This window comes from Branchiostoma lanceolatum, chromosome 19 (assembly GCF_035083965.1).
Source record: "Branchiostoma lanceolatum isolate klBraLanc5 chromosome 19, klBraLanc5.hap2, whole genome shotgun sequence".
Classification (NCBI taxonomy): Eukaryota; Metazoa; Chordata; class Leptocardii; order Amphioxiformes; family Branchiostomatidae; genus Branchiostoma; species Branchiostoma lanceolatum.
The window spans coordinates 14,351,629-14,376,822 of record NC_089740.1 but is presented as its reverse complement, the minus strand read 5'-3'; the positions used below and the strand labels follow the sequence as shown (position 1 = coordinate 14,376,822).

At 41.9% G+C, this 25,194-nt stretch overlaps 1 protein-coding gene across 1 annotated transcript; it reads right to left on the bottom strand.

The window, feature by feature from the left end:
• Positions 1–37: 37 nt before the first annotated feature.
• LOC136425532 (uncharacterized) lies at positions 38–22,303 on the bottom strand. Its single transcript, XM_066414449.1, has 26 exons — positions 22,153–22,303; positions 19,496–19,618; positions 16,992–17,120; positions 15,873–16,004; positions 15,137–15,271; positions 14,307–14,505; positions 13,982–14,071; positions 13,512–13,642; positions 12,867–12,992; positions 12,315–12,440; positions 11,383–11,546; positions 10,771–10,948; positions 10,235–10,381; positions 9,586–9,705; positions 8,907–9,026; positions 7,893–8,045; positions 7,434–7,628; positions 6,200–6,295; positions 5,509–5,651; positions 4,878–4,974; positions 4,356–4,463; positions 3,968–4,172; positions 3,628–3,761; positions 3,039–3,178; positions 2,084–2,192; positions 38–1,345 (listed from the first exon to the last, which is right to left on the bottom strand). The coding sequence occupies exons 1-26, from the start codon at positions 22,177–22,179 to the stop codon at positions 1,127–1,129; spliced, it is 3,546 nt and encodes a 1,181-aa protein (XP_066270546.1). The 5' UTR covers positions 22,180–22,303; the 3' UTR covers positions 38–1,126.
• Between the last annotated feature and the right edge of the window lie 2,891 nt (positions 22,304–25,194).

Genomic DNA, 25,194 nt, shown 5'->3' with positions numbered 1-25,194 from the left:
CTGTTTAGGTGCAGGGAAAAGAAACAGCAAAATCCTATAAATAAGCAGACAAAATTTATTGATGAATACAAAAAGCAACATTTCATTGCAACAGCTCATTTCGCTAGTATCAACGTTTGGCGAAGCAGTTCAAACCATTGCAGACTAGTGTGAACTTTATAGATACACATTTTCCATATTCCTTCAGGTTCGGATAGCATATTTGCAAAAACCACATCTCAAAATCGTCCACGATAGAAATACCTGGTTAGAGGACTGATGCATCTAAAAGCTTTTTTTTTTAAATAAATATAATTAATAACGATATTGAATCCATACATATGTTAGCGATTTCTTGTATCAGTCTTAACCTCAAGTAACCGATTTCCACAGTGTTCTAGGTCTACCCGTTACAATTGATGCTTGTGATCCGAAACCCCTCAATCTCAAGTTACTACTAAATGCAAAGCAGATGTTACATAATAGATCTTATTTGATGCAGCATACTACTCTCTGTATAACAATATGGACCTGTCAGTGCCCAGTTTCTGAAAGTACTCCCTCCAAGTCTGTAATTGGTTTGCTAGTTTAGAATATAAGGCCATATTCGTTTCTTTGACTATCTAGAATATATACGGTTCATTTCAATAGCCTAGACAATACTGGGATGTATTCCACGCAATAGAATATGTTCTGTTAAGTCACTAGTTCACCATAATCCACTTTATCTTTAGATCTCCATTCTTTATTTTAACAACTGTTCTTATCTTTTCTGCCTTTCTGCTATAAAAAAACAACAACATATGACTCTCCAAAAGACCATAAACCGTTTTTAATATGTTTTCTAGAAACCTAGAATCCGGTTCCTGCACTTCCTGGATGCGAAAACTCGTTTCTTGTGCTTTCTTAAGGATTCTACAAACTTTGCACTGCAGCTAAGGCTTATGAGAATCTAAGTCTAAATGACCAGAATTACTTTATTGTACTGGCAAACAAAACATTAAGATAAGTTTCTTGCTACTAGTCTTGTGCAAACTCTGATGATTTTGATAAGTGCAAAAGCCAGTGATATATTCTCTGGAGGCTTTAAAGCATTTTTAGAAGCCAAAAAACGTTCCGTGTATTTTTCAGAGGCCTTTAAGTAAGTCTAGAAGCCGAGAATACGTTTCTTGTACTCAGCGAAGTCGAAGCCACTGTAGTCGGGGTTGTTCTGCAGATAAGTGGCCAGGAGCTCCATCCTTGCCTGCACCGCCTTCCCCATCCGCGTGTCGCCACGTGACTCCGCCATGATGGCGGCAAGCTCTTTGAACTCCTTGATTTCTGCTACGTCAGAGTTCGGGGCGTGGCTCGTCACTGCTTTCAGCAGCTGGAATATTACGAATGTTTGGAATGAATTTGACAAGCAAGATCAAAAGACATACAAGCTTCTGGACAAACAAAGTAGTCAATAGGTTTTGACAGTATGAAAAATAAGACCTCCTTTAGTAGTACAAGTGTCACTACTATTATCATAGGATCAGGGACATGCAAAAATATCATCATATCAACAGAGACTGTTAGATAAGAAATGACATTGCATCTGTAACGCAAACCAAACTTGCGACTGTAACGCGAACCAGACTGTTCAAATCAACCATACACAGTGTGACGTCTGTAATAGTTATTCTGTTATTTTAATTCTACCGAATATGTGCCGTTTCGTGTGAAATTTTATCTGTATTGTTATAGTTGCGTTGTTTTTAAACTGATGTGAGTGAAACGTACTTCAGCCAAGGGCTGCAAAGTTTTACATGAATAAACCATTCATTCATTCATTCATCATTATCATTACTTGATGTGATAAGCACTTTTAGATATAAACAGTCCTTTGAAATAGGTATGTAGGACTTAGATGGAAAGAAAGTTTCAGTGACAAGTCGACATCAAAGTCCATCAAATTGAGTCCGCACATATGACCAGAATATCTATATCAATTACGGGAACATAACTTCTTTTATCAATTGTTGGCATAACGGAATGACATGGTATCTATACCCCTGCGTAATTTCAAAATGGGAATTTATATGAGGTAAGGTCTTAATCAAACCAAGGACTGTCCTCTTACCTCAAGAAGCTTGTCTGGCTCTACACTGTTCCCAGCATCCACTGCGTTCTCATCCGGGAACCTTTCGTGGCAAACGCCCATCATCTCGTCTATCGATGTTGTCAGATCCCTGAAACAAGTCATCACAATTCTGAAACCATTCCAGAATTTTTTTCCCTTCTAACACTATCAATATTGCAGAACGCACATGAAGTTGTCACCACTAGGCATTATATATAGGCGAACTCTAAGCTCACTGGTAATCATCGGGCTAGACATGGAGGACCAGGTCTGCCTATCAGTCGATAAGAGCTACCGTAATGTTCCTTCTTCCGTTCTTCCGTTCTTATCTCAGGCCAAAAGGCCTATCATGATATGCCTATCAATCGAAAGGAGTTACATTTCTTGTTGCTTTTGTACCTCATGACAAAAGGCATATCATGATTCGTTCGTGGATCAGCCATTAAATGGATGTCACAACTCTTGATATATGATACAAACATTCAAAGATTGTGCGTCCTTATAATCGCATTTTGAGTAACAGAAAATGAAATTTTCAGCGGAGACGGGATCTAGCGCTTTCGTTAATCAAGACCATATGTTTTCGCGTGGTGAGAACGTGTCGCATTCTGATTGGTCCAGATATTGTGGTCCGAGAAATACCAGCGACGGAAGACGTGGTCATTCATTCTTGAGACTCACGGATAGCTGTACGCATGTTCCTGCTTATCTCCAAGCAGATCTACACGGGGCGCTGAAAATCGTATATGCTAGCCAGAGAAGCTCCAGTCAGCCAGATAAGCTCCAGTCAGCCTTATCTGGATGATTGGAGCTTTTCTGCCCAGCATATACGATATCCAGCGCCCCGTGTAGATCTGCTTGGAGATTATGTTCCTGCACCCTGCGCGGATCGCAACATATCGTCACCTCGACTATCGAATATAAATAAAAAAATGAGAAAAAAAGTTTAACTCACTGTGCGGCCAGAGCCAAGTTGCTCTTGGTTTCGGAGATGTTGGAGGAGCTGGTGAAGAGGCGCGCTCCTTTGACCACCGTCATGGCAGAGAAACTGAAGAACTTCGTCGTCTTGACAACGCACTTCTGATGCCACTCCACCTGCACGTGACCATTGACCAATAAGCATTCGTAGTCTTTTTTCACAGCCATACATGTTAACTATGTGACGTGGTTCCTTGACGCGAACTTCAATCAACGGTGATGAACAGTGATCTACATCCCATATAATATTAACTTAAAACTTGGTAATTATAATGACATTTAATGTGAATGTTGTCCATTCTGTTCTAACATTCATTTTTTAAATCACACATCGGTCCATCCATCTAATACATCTATTCATTCATTCCCTTACCCTTCCATCCTTCGTACTCCGTGCACCCTGGTAAGAATACTGGGACAACATTATAACACTACTTTCATGCACTAAATTGTATGCATTCATTTATTCGTGTATTCATCCATGCATTCGAATTTTGTCGTCCAGTCTTGGTAACTGTACAACATGCCTCGGTAAGACCGTCATAAGACTTCATTTATTCCCTTACCGTGGTGTGCTTTCCCAAGATCATGCTGGCATCCAGCACATCCTGGTAGGCCTGTTGGAACTGCATCAGAAGTCCGGCCAGCTCGGCACACGACTGTTTCGACACGACAACCTCCGACTTCGACCACGACGCATCTGAAACATTTTGGTGACACGTTAACCGGGTTGCACAGCCAGTTGGATACGGTCGTTGCACTGAAGACCGTAAAGACTTTGCAATCCAACTGGCAGAAGAAGTTCTTGTTGCAACCCGATTGCAACAAAAAACTTCTTCTGCCAGTTGGATACGGTCTTTGCACTCGTTGGATCTGCTTGGTGATCATATTGAAGCTACAACTCACCATCGTCACCATCGCCACCGCCTTGCCCCTTTATCCCGAGAGAAGCGAACCTCAGGAAGGCAGCTTTAGCTTCCGCCGCATCTGACGCCAGCGACGCCTTCGACTCCAGCAGCTTCCCCTCCGCCTGTCCGTAGGACTCCGCCTCACGACCCTTGACCTTCAACTTCGCCTCTTGGAACTTCTTCATGAGTTCGTCTTGTTGTAGCTGGAACCAGTTTGAAAATTAGAGTGGTTTCTCAACATTTTTTGCAAAACACGAAAGATAGATTTAAAGAAAGGTTGCAGTTAGATATAAAGATTAGGTACAACAGGCCGTTCACTGTAATATAAGCAGCTGCCTGCGTGCCGCGTGCCTGCACAGCTACAGATACAGATACAATAGACTTACCTCTGTCTGACTCTTCTTCTCGCTTTCGCCCCCTCCGCCACCCCTTCTCCGCCTGTAGGTGCGTTTGTAGACCACTCGTGTGCGTGTGGACAGCACTGCACGGATTGTCTTCATCGACAAGGAAGACAAATTGAAGCATTCTTAGGAAGACGATTTTAAACTTCTTTAAGAAGGCAAATTGAAACCTTTTATAGCAATTTTAAACCTTTGTAGGACGACAACTTGAAACCTTCTTAGGAAGACAGTTTGAACCTTATTTGAAACGCATGTTTAGACATTCTTAGGAGGGAATGTTACATCCTGATGATGAATGAAACTTTGCACTTGATAGTTATATATCTTTTTGAAAGAATTGATGTTCTAAAATTTGAACTATGTGCGCATGCATCTGAACTGTGTTTATGTGCGCATAATTTTTATAACCATGCTGTTCTCGTCACATCATGTATTCTACTGTGTTTGCTGACCGATGGAGGAATAACTAAATGGCTACTCAGATGATTGAAATATAACTTAACTCACCTTCACTGCAACCGACTGGAACGTCTTCAGGACGCGAACCAACTGCGCCTGCGCCTTCTTACGAGGTTGGTCGGCAGGCGCGCATGCCAACACGATCCTAGACAAACCAAAAAGGTGAAATTGAAAATAAGAAAAAAAATTCCATCTAAATAAACATAATATATTCATATAGATCTTACAAGTATAAGTCGATTCATTTCTTTCCTCATCCTTGATGTTTAAAAGGTAAAAAAACGTATTTCGTGGCGTCATGAAAAAATGCTAACGACTTAAATGTGCCCTCACTATGAATTGTTTATGAATGTTTCAATAAAAAGGGTAATAAGGGTATCTAACATGTCAAAGTATCTAGGGACGTCTTTTTAGCACTGCATTGAGATATACACAGAATGGACCAACTATAGGTAAGAATTTATAGAATTCGACATTTACAAATTAACTTTTGGCGCCAATCCAGGCAAAACATCAATTTGCCTATATATAGTTCGAAAGACACAAATGAACTTTTGGTTCTGATTCATATGCTGACGATGCTAACCGAGATCGCAAGAAACATTTAAAAAAGTTGATAAAAAATGCCGCTTTCTGTAGAAAATGGATGTAGTGATAAAACTATAATGTGAAGCCCCACCTTCTGTAAGGTATCATGAATCCAACCGCAATTTTCCGGGTGCCGTCTGACATATCGTCTCCAAGATCACACTGCACAAACTTCCCCTGTGGCTTAGCCTTCGCCTGGCGGAAGTAGGAGTCATAGTCCGGCAAAACGAACATCTGGGAGACAACAAGCAACAACAATGAAAAATGGAGACATAGTTTTAGTGTCTCTGTCTGTCTCTGTCTGTCTGTCTGTCTGTATGTATGTCTCACTATCTCTCCCTCCCTCTCTCTCTCTCTCTCTCTGCGTATGTGTGTGTGTGTGTGTGTACTGCAGTCAGCATAACTCAAGAACCTCTTGTTTGTACAGTACTTTGAATGAGACTGGGTCCTTATAAAACTCAAAAATGAAATTCAGAAACGAGATTGCCTGGGGTCTCTACTCACTTATGTTACCGATTCAGTGGCCCCTTTCGGTATTCTTCCTATTGACAGAAGAATTAACAATCCTGTCTATAGTGACCACCTGTCAATATAGACCAGATTTTATTTGCCCCCTGAGTGGTCGTTCGTGGCAGTTTTGACAATCAACAAAAATAATTTAGTGTACAGCACTTTGAATGAGACCGGGTCCTTAAAGGCTCAGAAATTCAGAAACAAAATTGTCTGGGGTCTCGGAAAATGTAATATGACCATGCAAAAAAAATGAATACAGAACAGTTCACCTTTGTCGGCCCTCCACCACCACCCAAGAGATCAGGCCCGCACGCTCCCCCTTCAGCCTCAGACAACACTGACTCTGCACCATCGCGATCGGGGTCCTGAGGAAAAAAACTTAATCAGTTGAAGAATCTTTTTTTTATATACATAGCTTAACCCTGCACAACTACCCGGCTACTCTACCACGGTGTTTGCACAACATTGGTTCATTACGACGAAGTTTTGTTATACTCGTCGACCAGTAGAAGTTGAAAATGCAAAATAATGGTTGCAGGTTAAAGAAATTAAGAAAGGACATAGAATTAGTGCTAGATGCTTGCTGTAACGTCCATGCCAGATTTGCCACGTCTATGAGTTAAGCAACCGCTCTGGCGCACCTGCATGCGATCCGATAACAATAATTATTCCTGTTGGACAATACTTAGCATTTGGTGTCACGAATATTCCTATACTTAACGTTTAGGAAAGGATTGTAAGCAGCGCCACCTAGCCTGCGGTGTTCAATAGTCAAAATTGCTCTGTTGAAGATGGTCCGAAACGTCGGTTGTGATTGCATGTCTTTGTTGTTATTAATAAGTTGATTGGAAGTTCTTGCCCGTAGGCTAATTGCAAGTACACAAACATGGAAGGACGGACAGACAATTGGTAACAATATAGCATGTGACTAATCTAGTCTAAATACTTACACTAAATTCTATCTTATTTGGGTTTGACTTCTTTTTCCGAGACAGTGAAAGACGAATGATCCCACTTTTTCTGTAATTGTGGGTTTTGTGATGTTAACAGGAGAGTAGTTTTCTTTTTGTCTGTAAACATTGGATGGAATTTGGTGGCCTCTTTAAACAGCGCCTTTCTCTCTTAACCGTAGAAGGGGCAACTTGAAATAAAATGTGTTTCGTCTTCCACCGTGTTTGACATGCAGTATTTACAAGTTCTTTCGCACACAGGTAACTTTTTGTACCGCCCTTGTTAAGAACCTTGTTATGCAGTGCTGAACCGGATGAAACCATATGAAGATGTTTACGTCAGGTTTCAGCAGGTTCTTTGGATCGTTTGAGAACGTAGTGTAAGCAGCGCCACCTAGCGTGCAGTGTGAAATAGTAGTCAGAATTGCCCTGAGGAAGATGGCAGAAGGTCACCCCGAAACATCAGATGTGATTGTTTCTCTTTGTTAACATAAAAGATCCTTGTTACTAGTATCCAGTGCTGAACCGGATGAAATGATTCACGGATGCTTACGTCAGGTTTCAGCAGGTTCTGTGCATCGATCAGCTCTTCTATCGGCTTGGCTCCGGGTCCGAGGACCTCCGGATCGCTGGGCCACCCGTAGGTGGAGATGTACGTCGCGAAGAAGGCAGAGAAGTCGGGAGGGATGTTCTCTGGACTAAGTTTTCTCTCCTCAGCTTCAGTAAGGCCTTCATTCAGGTTTTCCGGCTGCAGCGATGAAATAAAACATTTTGAACTTTAATAAAACTGACATTCTCTCAAACAACAGAATAAGACAGGAAGAACATTTTGCTATTGAGCTTGATAGATACTGCAATTTTTCATCCAAATCCAGATGTTTCCTATTACTTGTTTCTTTCTTTGTTTACTTGTATTGCATACACAGTAAGCCGCCTCTACGCATGCAAGCTCTCTCGGTCTAATGAGGATTGCCACAAAAAACAAAAAAAGATGCAGAAGAGGTTTGCTTACCGTTAAGTTATCAATCTGAATGATATCAGACAGATCGACGGCATCCTCCAGTTCCTTCATGACGTCATCTCGCGGCTCGCCTCTCTTCATGTTCCGGAAGAACGCCTCGAAGTTGGGCGAGACGTCTTCCATATCCAACTCCTCGCCGTTGTCCTGAAAAACAGGCAAGTCTACGTTGTAAAATAATGAATGAAGACCTTTATTGTACATGTTTGCCCCACTGGACTAAGCAGAGGTCACATGTTAACAACTATATACATATTCACGAGTATTACCATATAAACACCTAGCATACTCTAGTATTATAATAGTAATAATCGTAATAATGATTTTCATTGGGCATTAATTACCCATGCAATGGCAGCCTTTCTAGTGTTGAATTGGTGCAGGGTTTACACTTTACAATCACATAATAGACATGCCCATTGGCCAACAGATACATGTTTGTCTACGTTTAACTCAGTTCACAGACAAAATCTAAGAAGATGTGGTATGATCAAACGAAACCCATTCATTTGTACTTATTGTCGAACGGAACTCATCACTCTGGTAGTGGTGAAAACAAAATCTCAATTAGCTAAAAGAAAAACAAAAAGAAGTTTCAACCTACAGCGGTTACATAGTTACATTTGTCTATACATCTAACATGATGAGAGGACATCATTGTCATTAGATCTGGTTGGCAATGCGTTATAAAGACCTTTGAGATAACTAAACATTGTATAGAGATCTGATCGGCGACTTTAAACTCCTAACATGGTGGACGCTACATTTTGTTATAGACACTCTTAACAGCCTATCAGACCCAGTCAACATCTATGGTAAAAGTTGAGCGCTTGACGAAAGGGTGCTTAATCCAACAAAATGACTACTATACATTACGTAACAACCGATTATACACCACTAACTTATACGATGGCAGTTGACGTGTATGACGAAAGGTTACTTAATTTGACCCAACAACATGAATGACGCTACATGACGTCATAGTCACGTGACTCCTGACAGCCGTACCTCTACGATGATGGTGGTGCGCTTGATGAAGGGTTCCTCCATCCTCAGTCGCGCCAGTCGCCTCTTCTCGTCAAGGTCGTCGTCAATATCAAGTTCACCATCGCTGTACTCGTCACTGTACTGCAGATTGTAGAATGTAAAAACAGTCAACATAGTGTCTCTGCAGACGTCATAAGAACACTAGCTATTCTATAAAGTTGACCAATTGAATAGTAGATTGTAGAATATAACTACATTTAAGACGTTGACTTGGCATACGTATTACGCATACGCATACGTGACATTCTGAATGTTGACCAATAGAATCTTAGATTGCTGGGAAATGGGTCAGTTGAACTAGGTGGTAGATATAGTCAAAACTGCGTGTCTGCATTTGATTTCTTAAAATCTAGGAGTATAACCTTAAACCGAAACATGTAAGCTATTATGATAGTTTTAATGCTGATATAAGTTCACATCCATCTTTCGTCGGAAAGCCTATACTTTTAACTTTCTCTATGGTGTCGGTATATAATGCTATGTAATTCCAACGTAATGTCTTGACTTTGTCAGCAGAGCTAGCCCTTTGTAATAGCAACATGCTAGTTGGGCAGACCTGGATATGTGTGCTTAACAGCTAAACCGATGAATAGATACTGCCGTCGATTCACTTCAAAACATGACTTATTTGATCACCAACCTCCTCGTATTCCCCGTATCCTTCCACAATCTTCTTCCTCCTCACCATCCGCTTCTTCCGCTTGCTCAGAGCGTCCAGGTTCACTATGGCCTTCCCGGACATGCCTCTGTCAATCCCCCACTGGAACATAAACCATCAAGTCATTACAGTCATGCTTAACCAGTAAAGGCCTCAGATCTTCTCATGTAACATACATATAGCTTTGATTTTATAAAAAGAGTGGTACATCGTAGAATCCATGACTTAAGTGTCGTACATGGTTCGATAATCCAAACAGACCAATTATTTTCGATAGATTTCAATGTCCCTTTATCCGTTTTCATGTTGTTAGGTTTTTGCTGCAACAGTTCTCGCTCTTCCTAAGACCTCATGGTAGTTTGGAAGTCAATCATGTACATACTATTATATGGCCTATCCAATTTATTGCTATTCAAAATGCCAAAGAGATCAAACAATACATGAGGTAAAACAATGGACTGTAAGAATGTAGTGTTTGATAAGTTAACATGTTAAGAGTGAAGTAGCCTGGGGTCCAGTCTTCTTAGCTTTAGTCCACCTCCCAAGCGCGAGGAGCGGATCTTGGGTATCGGACTAAAGCTCAAAAGGCTGGACTCCAGGCTAATGAGTGAAGAGGGCTTTGATCACTGACCTCATAGATGGTCTTCTTCTCCTCCACGAACCTGACCTCCTGCTCGAGGTCACCGTCGTGTTTCCGTTTCCGGTCCTGGCTCAGCGCGTTCATGTTCACCAGCGCCGTGCCCTTTAACCCCTTCTTCACGCCATAGTTGTATTTCACCTGATAATGTATCAAAAGAAATCACAGAATATGAATAAAATAAGACTTACGGATTAAGAAATTGTTTGAACATCTAAATGTATTGATAGTAGTACATGTATTAACCATTTACCAAACTCTGACTTTAGTTACTTAAGTTGTGTCATCGGGACATAACCTTTTTTGTCAGGTTACAGGCTATAAGCCAAACAAACAAACAAGAAAACAAGAAAACAAACATACAAACACGTTGATGAAGGTTAGATATACAGGTAATAAGATACGCCAAAAATATTCACTAATTGACTGGATGAAATTATGAACATTTTATTCAGTCGCTTGAGTTACTATTTTTTCCTATACAGGCAAACAAGCAAGTGCAAAGACAAATAAAAAGAGTCATTTTTTACCTGTGATTCGTCCACGTAGTTGGTCTTTACGCTATAGTCTGTCCTGGTGCTGTAGTCAGCCCTGGTGGAAACTGAGGACTCGTTAAAAGACTCCATGGTCGATGACGTCACCGTGCTGTCCAGCGTGCTGCCTCTGCTGTTCGCGCTGACGTACTGACTGCTGTTCAGCGTGTTGTACCTGCCAATGATGGAACGAATAGTCTTAGGCGAACACACCTTTGTATGCACATCGATGAAGTTTAAACATCCAGGTAATACGATACGCCAAATAACAGTTTACTCAGGCAACTGGATATAATTTCGGAACCGGGCAGACGTTTCAAGTAGCATCCACTACTTTAAGTCCGTGACTCTATGCCAGATGTGTCGAACAGCAGGCTCTTACCACGATTATGAATCACCATGTTCGTACATGTTAAGATATAGGCGCATGAAGGATTGAATGGATGAATGAATGAATGAATGAATAAATGCATGAATGAATGGATGAAACATATGAGTGAATTATAAAACATATAGGTGCAAGTTTGCAAACAGAGATAGGCACTACTACAGAAACGATTAGAAAAACAACAACATTAATTGCAATAATGATCCTAGTTGTTGCTGTACCTGCTGTCGAGAATAAGGATCTGACCGCTTAGGTTGCTGCCCAAGGTGGCGTTGCGGCTGTCCAGCGTGCTGTGCTTGCTGTCCATCGCCGCGAACTGTCCCCCGTCCATCGTGACGTAACGCACGTCGCTGCGCATCTGGTCGGCAGGAAGCTGGTATTTCACCTGGGTAGGGTTATATGATAAGAAAAATGCTTTATTTGCACGACAAAAGTAAAACGAATATTCACAAGGATATGGGAGATTCTTTATACACAACCAGGTATTGATATCACCTGCTAACGTTTCTATGTCTATCAGACACCTTCTTCAGAGCTTCTGACTGGAGTACTGCTTCTCACCGCTATAAGTAGCACCGGTGATGAACCGAGACGAGGGGGGATACAAACTTAGCCATATTTGGGACAGTGTTCTCACCGCAAAAGCGCCACCTACATCGGCTACTTATAGCGGTGAGATCAATACCTGGTTGTGTATAATGAATCTCCCATATCCTATTTTCTACCAAGCTGTTGAAATTAAATTATTTTCGGGAATATTCACAAGGCTTTTTACATTTGGGCATCAAATACAATTCTGCTATTCTAATTCACTTAAAGGTAGAATGATTTAGTACGGAATTGAGATTTATCTCGAACCTGTTAAGCTCACATTAACTTACTGGACAGATGAGCTGTTTTTCAAAGAGAAGACAGACACTATGTACAGGATATACAGGTTCAATGTACCGAGGAAATTATCCTTAGCTCATTTCGACCAGTGCACGGAACAGTAGACCACTGCTTAACGTCCCGTCTAAGGAACTGCGACCCTGATCGTAGCAAGTCGGTTATGTAAGACACCCGGGATTCGAACTCACAACTTCTTGGTCCTGTGGCAGGGCCGCTAACCACCGGACTACTCAATAAGAGCTATCAAAATCCTGTGACTCACCTGTGAGACGTTCCGCTGAGCGACGTTTGTCTGGGAGATGTTACCCTGTGTGGCGCCTGCAAGTTGATACGTCACTTGTCCGCTACCTGGCTGTTGGCCCGCCCCTGAGTACTGAACCTGGGCAACCTGATGAGACAAACGAATACATGCGGATGAAGGTTAGACAATCAGGTAGCATCTACTACTTTCCGTCAGTGACTGAGGTTGTACAATATCCGATATACTGCCTACCTAACTACACGTTTGAACTGGTGGGGTTAGATGATGGATGAATAAGCGATTTCTCGTCATCAACTTAATCTAAATAAATGGCCACACAGTTTAATTAAGCCATTACAGAGCTCGTATTGCCTATGAATGTTTGCTCCATTAGATTGAACTAACTATCGGTATGAAAAATACTTTATTGGCACGACAGAAGTAAAAATAAGATTCATAAAGCCTTTCACATTTTGGCATCATATATATTTTGTTATTCTAAATCACTTGAAGTCAAAACGCTGGACTAATTGCACGCTACTGAATCGACGCGATCAGGATCTGTTGTTTTACCTGTGAGACGTTCCGCTGACCGACGTTTGTCTGGGAGATGTTACCCTGTGTGGCGCCCGCAAGCTGATACGTCACTTGGCCACTGCCTGGCTGTTGGCCCGCCCCTGAGTATTGGACCTGGGCAAGCTGATGAAATAAATGAATACATGTGGATAAAGGTTAGACAATCAGGTAGCATATGATACTTTCTGTCAGTGATTGGGATTGTACAATATCTGATACATTGCCTATCTAAGTCCACGTTTGAATCCGTGGGGTTAGTTGACGGATGAACAAACGATTTCTTGTCATCAACTAAGACTAAAATGGCCACACAGTTGAAGCCCTCGCAGAGCTCAAGAAAGTTTGCTCCATTGGATTGAACTAACTATTCATTAGCACCTAAACCTGGGCATTAACGCTGGACTTTCCTGGAGGAGTGAGGGAGAGATCGTCAGGGACGTCCCCCTGTGAGCACCAAACCATGGACAAGCAAGTGTAGGCAGACCTCACATGACATACATACAGCAGCTCTGTGAGGATGCACACCAGAAGATCTGCCAAGAGCAATGGAGGACAGAGAGGACTGGAGGAGAAAGGCTATGGCCATCCGTGACATCCTCACGCCTAGATGATGATGATGATAAGAATCAGTTCCCGCCTTACCTGTACTGTTGGTAAGCCATGGACAACGTTGCCCTGAGCAGCTCCTGACTGCACCCCTTGCAGCTGGTACTTGACTTGCCCACCGCCCTGCTGCGCGTTCGTGCCTTGGTATTGAACTTGAGCAAACTGAACTGTAGTGAATAAAAAGAAGCTATATCAGCCAGTGCTGTAAAATACCCTAGTGATCATATTGGACATAATCAACACAATTCAGACTTTTTTCATCCTGCAATGTCTTTTGATAGATAAAGTTCAAAGTTCAAATCAATTATGTTTGTTTTAATCTTTTTTTATTCATGAGAATTTCAAATCGGCCGCTTTTCATTGAGGTCATGAGGGAAGAGGTATGGGCCATCTAAAATATAACAGAGATACATCAAAAGAGTCTTAATAACTTTATCAACATAATCATGAAAACGTAGACGAAGTTGCTTTCATAGATGTCAGCTGTAATGTACAATCTTACTAACCTTGTTGCCCGATGTTGCTTTGTTGCACTCCCGACTGCATCGCTGGCAGTTGGTATTTGACTTGCCCACCACTTGACTGTGATTCCGCGCCTACGTGAATGAAAGAAAAGATAATTATTGTATGACTAGAATGAATGGATGGATGTTTCAGTACAAAAAGTGTATCGGTTGTGTCTTTGTAGACATATATAGGCAGCCAGTCCCCAATGAGTTAACATGTCACCAGTAGCAAAACTGGCACGGAAAAGGCTAAAAATTCGGACAATATAAACATTATGGAGTAAACACTAACTTTTGCATATGCTTTAACGTAGCTAAAACCTACCTTGGTAATGAACTTGAGCGACCTGAACGGTTGGTAGCTGTGCGATGTTAGCCTGCTGTACGTTAGACTGCATGCCCGAAAGTTGGTACTTGACATTACCGGTGCCTGTAGCCTGAGCCTCCGAGGTTTTGTATTTGACTTGTCCGACTTGGATGGCTGGCATTTCGTACTTAATCTGCCTGACGTCTGCACCGTATGTCTGGAGATGGAGAAAAGGGGTGTTAGGACTTTCATAGGCCGTTAACATATTCTGAATGTGATGCTAAAAGATCGTCACAACTCCTGATAGACTTGTAAATACCCAACACCCCATCCCTGATGTGCAATACGCTCAGGCGATTTCTATATGCATTAGATATAAACATACGCGTTTGCATCAGGGCCTTTGTAATATTTCTCTCAGATAGGTGTGAAAACATATAACCATCTGTCTTTCACTATAAGAAAAAGCTTGCACATTAACAAAAACTCTGGTGCTTTATATTTCAAGATAACGATATGTTCCCACGTTTGCGTTGGTTCGCTTGAATGCATGAGTAGCTTTACGTGGAACCTGCCCTCAGGGTAACTGATCCGCCATTACACTGCGCCCTTTCTGACGTCACAAGGTCACTCGAATGGCGGTTTGTTATGACCATATTTGTACATGTTTTGGCTACAATGTACGTATAGTTTTTGCATTGAGATTAACCAAGTTCTATAACTCGCTACGTTTAAAACACTGACAATGTACCAAAATGTGCTACCTGTAAAAACATTTGGTCAGTCCCTTCAGATTTTTAACTAAGTCTGTAGTCTCAGTGTCAAACTATGCTTTGTGCCAAAGTTACCTTCATTGTGCCGGCCAGTTTCATGGTGCACTCGATGACGTTGCTGGTTGCAAGGTTACTAGCCGAGATCAGCTCGTCCACTGCCGTTCGGAACATCTCGCGTTGGCTTTCGTCATCCGGATTCGCCACGGTGGTCTGCGTGCAGAGGAAGAACAAAAGGGTGAGTCGGGCAACGGGTATACATTTTGAAAAGCAATACATGTACCAATGGGAAGTAAGTAACGAATTATTGAAGAAAGAAGATGAAGGTTGCGAAAGAGAGATAGAAAATGAGTAAGAGGTATCATGGAAGAGAGAGAGAGAGAGAGAGAGAGAGAGAGAGAGAGAGAGAGAGAGAGAGAGAGAGAGAGAGAGAGAGAGAGAGAGAGAGAGAGAGAGAGAGAGAGAGAGAGAGAGAGAGAGAGAGAGAGAGAGAGAGAGAGAGAGAGAGGGAGAGAGGGAGAGGGAGAGAGAGAGAGAGAGGGAGAGAGAGAGAGAGAGAGAGAGAGAGAGAGAGAAGGAGAGAGGAGAGAGAGAGAGAGAGAGAGAGAGAGAGAGAGAGAAGGAGAGAGAAAGACGGAGAGAGATATGGTATCTATTGTCAGAGAGAGAGGTCTTTGGCAGGCAGGGAGAGAGTGTATTTTTTTTTCTCGTTGTTTCTTGTGGAAGTAGATACTTGTCTTCAAATTACTTTGTGCGCTTTACTAGTACTGTAAAAATGACAAATTTCACGTGTACTTGAAGGAAAAGTGTTCACCTTAATAGCCGTGACCATGTCTTGAGTCACCGCCGCCAGTTTCTTAGCCTGAGCGACCATCTCCCTCCGGACGTCTTCGTCTTTCGCCTCCCCTGCTTTGGTGTTGATCAGGCGAATCAAGATGGCGGCCGCCTGGAGAAAATAACATCCATCATTTCAGTCAGCTATATATATATAGTATTTGGAGGAATGTGATGAATTCGTATGTTAGGGGGGTAAACCGAAAGTTTTTTTTTTTTCTCCAAACTTTAAGTAAAGTTGTGCAAACCGGTGAGAACAAAAAGGTTTGATCAAGTATAGACAGCAACGAAACATCGCATTGCAGACTAGACCTCGTATATCGTATCAAATAAATCAACATCTTGATAAAGATAACAGTTTCTACAGCACGTTTGAACTTGTGGACTCAAAATTAATCTAGCATAACAAGTGTTTCTTTAACTCAATGCAGTAGATATACATGTCTTCAAAAATAAGACCAAGATTAGGATTATCTCAAAGAACATCCTTGACCACAGAATACTACATATAGTAGAAAAAAGGAACTAAAATCTCGCTTGCCTACTGTACCGGCTCAGAACACCCACGCTACAGACATTCATAGGTCTCGCCTACTACCAGTATTACATTAAATAGCTGAGAAGTACATCTAACCCCTAACTATACACTTTACAACATGGTGGGATAAAGCCGACTTACCTCTATGTAATGTAACGCGGGTAAAACGTTTAGTAAAGTTGTACAAACTGGCGAAGCCATAGGAAAAAGCTTTGATCAAGTATTGACAGCAATAAAACATCAAACTACAGGCTGTACCTACTAACAGTATCACTTTAATTAGGTCAGAAGTACATCTAACCACTTTGCAACATGGTGGGATAATGCTAGCCTCTACCAGGCCCCGCGGGATGGCTGGAAAAATAGTAGAAATTGGCCAAATAGAGTGAATAGTATGCCAGGGGAGTTGGCTACGGAGAGAGGATCCAATATGCCATCCACGCAAACTGTACCCCTATAGCAGACTGACTCCTCTTTCATGTTTTTCAGTCTATTTGGCCAGTTTCTACTCTTTCCAGCCGCCTCTGGAGCCTGGTAGAGGCTAGGATAATGCCGACTTACCTCTCCCAGCAGTTTTGCGTTCTGCACCATCTTGGGCAGGTCGGAGAAGCTGCTGAAGACCATGTTGGCGGTCTGGATGATGGACTCCCGCGCCTCGTTATACTGCTGCGTCTGGTGGGACATCTGGCTCTAGAATAGTGAAAACAAAATGAGTTTTGTAAAAAAAGTTTTCAGAAATAGGTGAGAAAAGGAACAACATTCCAGCAAAGATAGTTTTCAAAAAGTAACTTCACACATAGAATAATCGATGTGGGACTAGTATAATCACAAATCCATATCCACGCCGAGAGGTCAACTAGTATCATACCCAGATCCTGATTATCAAAATGCCAAAGTACGTTTGTCAGACCGACTAGGCAATGACAATTTCCATCGGAAATCACTGTCTGTGCTCCCGATTTCTGAATGAGTTAATTCTCCAGTGGAATGAGATTCATCTGGGAACAATAGAGTGTAAGAAATACGGATAAGCTGTATAAGAAAGTGACTAATTTTGCTAGACGTCTAGCAGGTCATTGAGGTCTATCACTACTGCTGCGACACTAATAGGTCAATAAGGTCAGGTTTGTAGCAAGGTCAGGTCAACAAGGTCAACAACTTCCAACATGGCGGCTTTCATTTCTCTTGGAGCTTTAGTAGCACCGTGAGTGCAGTGTGATTGGGTACTTGCTTGGTTTTGGGAGGAGGCAGGGTTAGAGTTCATTCATTTGAATGCCATGGTTATAAAATATCTAAAATTAATGACACATTACGGCCCAAGGGACGTGGACAAAGTTGAAACAGTTCGCCAAATGTAGGGGGTAGCAAGATGAGAGGTCATATGGGGTCATCAGTCGTCAGGTCCTGATTATCCCAATGATATTGCGTTAGTAGGTCACAGGATTGTGATCGATCTTCTGTACAGAACTGATGTTTGAAATTCAATTTAGTCTGACTTGATTTCATTTCATTTGATCTATCAGGTTGTATAAAAACTGATGTCTAGACCTTATGTAGCCTGTGCCAGTGCCACATTTACACTGAACCAGTATCGTTGGTTCTGTTCACAGATCACCACCCACCAACCGCTTTGGGCATTCATTTAAGACATTTGTAAGTCCTTGAAGGCATTAGCAATTACTTCAGTCAGCCCAAGAATAGTTGAAAAAAAAAACACCCCTCTAAAGAAGGAGGAGTCTCCATTGCATCAGGTAATAAGCAACCTGAGTTCATCTAAGTTACAGTTTGATTTGTTCGTTTTGGCTGTCTTTCTAGCACTTGCCACTGTATTCATTGTTATCTTGTTTAAACAAATAATTCTTATTAGTATTACTTTCTTTTATAAATGTTTAGAAAATACGCTTTCTCTGATATATGTCCCATACCGACACACAGAGTTTAACATAACTTTCTTTTGATGGTAAGTCTGGTACGAACAGAGAGCAAAATGACGACCATTATATTCCGTGTTTACTGACGGTGTGGTGCGATTTTCACCCATATCATTTCCAACAGAACTCACTTGACTGATTCGCACGCAAATCGATTGACAGCTGTTGAATTTCAAAGTCCAAAACAGACAGCAGTGGCCCAGACTAACCACTGTAATAACTAGTATCCCATGACACTGTGATTTTTTCTCGCGGCTGACTCTTTTCACAGCGAAATTCTTTCTCAATTCGACACGCCTAGTTTTCCGCCATGTTTGTGACCTTCACCCGTTGAGGTCGACCATTGTTGTGATGAATGCTGAAGGTCTTTCTAGAAATTATGCCCTCGGTGACGTGTATTAGACTTAAGGATTGCTTAGATCACGAATATACTATTTATCTCAGTATAGAGTTGAATATGCAAATAGAGGGCATGTAAGGATTCTAAGCTAACCTATTGACGAAATGAGTCACCTCACACGTACACAATGTTTGCTGAAGCGCAGATGCCAAGTCTTTATCTGCTTCTTTCATGTATGTGATTACCAAACTGCACAGCTACTATTTGTTTACGGTAGGTATGATGATATTTTTCGCCCTTAATTGTATATTGACAAACACATACATGTATGCCTACGTGCGTGAGCCTTTCCATGACTGAAATACTAGTTTAAGTTTACTCCATGTAAACAATGCATGCGCCTTGTGAAAAGCCTGCCTTTTTTCCAATATGCCATGTTTTATATTAGAATATGTCTGAAACATGGCAACATGTCTTCTTAATGATCTTGCGTTGAGGTTGGTTACTAGCAAAATAAAGCAAAAGCTTGTCCTGCGCAGAAATTTGCAGAATTGTATTATTGATACTTTAGATATCATATGTTTCCTTAGCAGGCTTGAATTTTTGGTTTGTTTATACTATACAGTCAGTATGTTGTCTTCTAATTGTATGACAGTTCTCATAGTCCCACCGACACTGCCAACGACTGAGCACAGCAAGGACCGATATGCATATAGCGAACAGAACACGATAAGCAAGAAAGCCGAACCCGTAAGCAGCGCCTATAAGAATGCTAGTCATGTAGGCGGACCTACCTCTCCGGCCTTGTAAGTGTTAGTGTGGGAAACGTTGTCAACTCCATTCGTGTAGCTGGAAAGCACGATGGTTGGAACCTTTTCACTGTACCCTTGTCTGTTTTTCTGCATCGAAATTTGTGTCTAGAATATAGACGAACACAAGAACGTTAAGGTTTCTTCATGACTGTGGTATAATCTGTAGGAACTACGGTGAACATACGCCGTCTAGGACCGGCAGAGTTTTATACCTTTCATACTTTGTGTGCGGGTGTCAATGCAGGGGATGCATGTGCCCATAACACAAAAAGACTCTAGGACAAGTAGAATTTGCCTAGTCCGAGCAAGCAGACCGATATGATAGTGGTGACACTTTTTCCGTTTTAGGTATGTGCTGTCAATATACCATCAAGAGAGCCTCATACACCGATGTCTTTCAGACTGTATCATAAGAGCTCGTATTTTCCTATGACCCATCCTACTGCTGACGCTATTCAAAGACTGCATCTCACAATAGAATAGCCCAGACCTACCCACATACCAAAAACCAATACAATCAATCCATGCTTGCTCGTGTTATGCTGTCCATCCACACAAAAACGTTCCTCTGTATTTTTGTGAGTCAGCCGTTACCAGCGAAAGCTGCCTAGGCTGACCCAGTGTAATGACTTGTCTCATTGCTAATAATGATACTGATAAATACAAATACCCACGTACATCACCACATACATACATGTACATACAAACGCTACCGAAAACATAACATTCCTGGCGAAGGTAATGAGTAGCCTGAGGTTCAAGCCCCACCTATTCTTATAAAAAAATACTGTATGGCCCAGACTACGTAAGCGTTACCCTGTCCTTGAGATCAGAAGGCACCAAACGTTTGGCCAGTGATTCATTTCTACCGGAAATCCGCTCATACTCTAGCAGATAGGCGTCGTTTGACCGGATCGACCTTGTGACCTTCGGCGTGGCACAATGGTGACAATTCACTCTAGTTTTCAAACGTGCCTTGTTTGCAGACATGGACGTTTCATAATGAACTATTCAGCATAGTACAGATAAAAGTAAATTTACCATGAATCACAGCGAGCTAGAGTGTGCCAAAGGAGGGGTTCCTGCCGAGATTGAACAATACTCTCGAATGATAATTATCATTGTACAAGACAAACTCCCTATTAGATTCAAACGTTGCCTTGGTTATTCATTTCGTATAGAAATCATCTCACAGTCTGTTAACTAAGCGTCCTTTGACTGGGTCAATCATTCTAATTTCGGCAGGGCAACATGGTTAAAAAACAGGGCCGGAAGTTTGAATCCGTTCTAGTTTTCCAACGTGCTTTATTTGCATATATAAACATTTTATATGAAACTCTTTGACATTGCATCATGTCGCACGAAGGTAAGCAAACCATATAAGGCAAATAGAATGCTCCAAGGGACGGCTTCAACATTGGACAATACCCTGGAATGATAATGATGATTATGCAAGACACAAACTCCCTACTACTAGTACTAGAATCAAACTGTCGCTTGTCTGAGAGACACAAAAATGATTGTTTATAGTCGGTTTAGAATTCGGTCTACTTAACTTGTTTAACTGTAATGCTGCACAATAAACTAAGAAACCCACAAGACTTCATTCTACCGTTACACTAGTGCCCACAGGGGTTTTAGCTATAGAATGAATCACCATGGTACTAAATGGTTTCTTGTTGAATCATGCCTTCCACAAATCCTCTCATTCTTCAACTGCAGACGGTCCTTTGTCTAACTAGTCGCTTGACCTTTCCGAATTAGAAAGATAACTTGGTGGAAAACAGACCTATTAAACCGTTCGGTATACGTGAGTGGTTTGCAGACTACTCAATTTCACAGCTGCTTCTTCTTTAGTGAGCTATGCTGAAATCGTTCTATCATATATATAACGCTACGTATTGACATTGGCACATACGTTGTACGCCATGTCTTTCTGGTCCATGATTATACTTTTCGGCAAAAAGGTACAGTTTTGTCATGAAGAAGAGTTCACACCAACCGTTATTGTATTCTTGATAGTTTGTTATCAAATGAATGAATATATATGCACTGTAACCACTGCAGAGTTTACTAATCTTGTTCATGATTTAGTCACAACTCATAATTTTGAAGGTGTATCTAAAATATTTGCCAGCCATGACAGGAAATGATGGGAGGCCCAGACACCCTATATTGTCGTGCTTTTAACCACAAACAACACAGGCTCTGTCTGTCTGTCCATACAGAACGATCTAAAGGGCAGCTTCTGTAAGAATGTGCGTTCTGGTTTTTAACCAGGGTATGCGACAAAGACGTGCTGTGAACCAAACTACATACGTGAGTGGACTATTGACACGCCATTTTGTTCCAAGGGCATTAACAAGGTCAATTTAGCAGTCGCCTACGAAGACCCAGTTTTCACAAAGATTCTAACAGTTTTTATGTCATGAATGAATAAAACATGAGTATCTAAGATCGGTAAGACGGTTGCCGCACCTAAAATCAAACGCAATGTAGGAATCCAGTGCTTAAATCAGTTTTCAGGGCGTCGCAAGGTAAACTATTAGACAAGTCGTTCAACTGTGATTTCCAAAGATTCGTTAACATTTGAATTCAGTTGTTTTGGTGTGAAAAGGCATGTTAGAAATTCCACCTACCGGGTTATGGTCTGTTAAACTTCCCATTCCACCGCTCTTTGGCTCGGCTTGCTTCAAATTTGGGTTCTCTTCGTGTGTTTTGGTGTTAAGTTGTTGCTTCTCACGGTGTGACTTGGGTGGTGGTTTTTCTAGACTGACAACCAGTCTGCTGAGCTCAGTAATTATAGCCCTTCATGCTTCGCGTGAGGTAATGCCCGAAAATAACCTTGTGCGTAGGACCGCATCATTAATCTCTTTGTGACGCATTTGTAGGGGTGTTTTGTAAATCTGAGGGACTAAATGCTACATAATAAAACATACAACGCACCCTATTTCCGTTTCCTTACATACTGATGCAACGTTAAGTTTATCTACTAGGGTACATACCTATATTTTGCGATTTAATCAATCAATAGTAATGAAAAACAAAAAAGTAACTCCCGTAAGAAAATGGATTGTCCTGTTTACGTCCGTGCCTGACTATCCCTTGTTAGTTCAGCATGAGCGACGTTGATCAAAGCCACTTGACAATGACGACATTTTTACCAACGTTGCTTGGCAACTGCCGCCAAAAACACACAGAATCTTCCCAACGAAACTACCAGAAGTGTTAAAAAAAGGCACCCCGCTGAATGATTACTATCTTCATCTTAAATCTGTAAGGTGATACTTTTTTTTAGTATTCTGCACGCTTTGCTGGTGATCTGTTCCCTCACACGTTTCTTGACAGACATGCCAAACTCCCCCGGGCGATAGTTGTCAAGAATGTAGGTACGTCACGGGATGACGTCTGTCTCGTCACACCGGTGCGTGCGCGCCATGAATGGTTATCTTCAAATTAAACCTGCCCCTCCCTTAAGCCTGTGGTTTTGCCCCACGCAAGCTATGGCGTACGTACACGGACCGGTCCACTTTGAGCACCAGAAAGGGTATTATTTTTTTTACAAATTCAGACATACAAAATATAATATATACTATACTATACTATACTATACTATACTATACTATACTATACTATACTGTACTATACTATACTATACTATAGTGAGGTTGCAATCATATTCAAGCGATACGCTTATTATAGCCGGACCACCGTATAGAATGTACTCTTCAAGCAGAGGAGGGGTTCCGGCTGGTTTTTACGTGTTTTATGCGTTTTTGTCGGGCGTTCTAGTGGTGTTTGAAGAGACAAAAACATGACAAAATAGAAAGCCTAAAACACGTTAAAAACCAGCCGGAACCCCTCCTCTGCTTGGAGAGTAAATAGAATATACAGCCCTAGGCATGAGACAAAGTTCAGTCAAACCAATTGTTGCCACACGTTTCCCTCAACCCTGAACTAATTTTGACTTCTTACATAAATAGCAGACATGAAAACTATTTGTCGGACACCATGTGCACATGTCAGGTCCAGTGTAGCATAATTCAGAATGAATGAATATTCCTTTACACGTGATATAAGTTCATATATATTCTGGACCACACTCTATTGCCATTATTTCCCACCATCACGCGTACCGTCTACTTCTTTGTCTGGCGGTTTTGAAGCTGGCAGACAAAGTTGCTTTAACTAGCTATACAATTTCTAACAATCCCTGTCAGGCCTATCATCAAAATAAGCTCGTCACTAAGGACAATAAAGGAACCGGAGAAAATAACAGGTCTGTACTTTTTACTTTTAATACAGGTTTTGTAGAAGGCTACTTAAAAAGAAGTTTTTACCAGACTGACTACGCTGGCTATACTTAGACCCCGTTCACACTCATTTTTTTCAATCGCGATTGAAGTATAATCGCGATTGAATCGATCCGATCGCGATTGATTTTTTCAGTGTGAACGCTCCCAATCGCGATTGGAACGATCCAAAACGATCCAATCGCGATTGGATTGTAACTACCTCCGGAGGTAGTTTGATTGGATTAATCGCGATCGGATCCAATCCAATCCTATCAAATTTTGAGTGTGAACGCAACTACGATTCATTCCATCGCGATCGGCGGAGATTTCGGCTGGTTCCGGGGGTGGGAGGTCACACATGCGGGTACGTGGGGTCATAGTTCGCATCGCGCGGGAAAACAAACCCAATCCGCACGTCAGATCGCTCTGTTACAACAACAGCAACTTTTCATCGTCAACAATGCCCAAGAAGAAGACTAAAACTCCGTCAGCAACTTCAGCTGGTGGCAGATGGCGCGATGAGGAGACCAGGGTCCTCATCGCAATCTGGGGGAGAGAGAAGGTGCAGGCCATACTGGGGAAATGTCACCGAAAGAGGGACATTTACCGCACCAAGTGACAATGTCTAGCGGAAAAATAGACACAAAACAAGGACAACAAGGACAACAACATTTACCAGATGATCGCCGATAGCATGCTTCAATCGTGCTTCAATCGCGATCGGATCACGGCGTACTTTAATCCACTTGGCGAAAAGCAGTGTGAACGCAAAAGTTTCTTTGCGTTCAATCGCGATCGGATCGAACAATCGCAATTATACTTCAATCGCGATTGAAAAAAATGAGTGTGAACGGGGTCTTACTTGATACTTGATTAGGTCTCTTCACTAAGTGAATCGCCTGCGTCAGGATGAGTAGTACGTCTTCTGCGTCTCGCTGCAATTCTTCGCCAGTTTGCTCTGTCCAGGGCCCTCCCCTCTATGTCTGTGAGTGTTAGGTTGGTGTTCCCAACAGCCCGTCTTATGTCATCAAGTACACTGTCAAGCCAGGTTTTTCTCGGTCTGCTTCTTGACCTTTTCCCTATACGCTGGCTATAGGGAGAATAATTTGCCAGGGGAGTTTGGCCACCTTATATAAAGTTTAAAATGCCAGAGGGGGTTTGCTAACCTCCCTTAGAACTGATTCTCCTGGCCAATTATTCCCCTTTGTGCCGAATTCTACTATCTGTATCCCCGTAGGAAGGCCTGGTGAAGGCTGATTTAAAAGTAGTGGGAGTGGAGGTTGGCCTTTTCATGGTCGTGGACACGTCTATTTATCTATTGGTTCAGCATGTACATGCCAGGGTTGCCCAGTTAGCCGGAGGCTATTACTAAGGGAGCGGTCATAG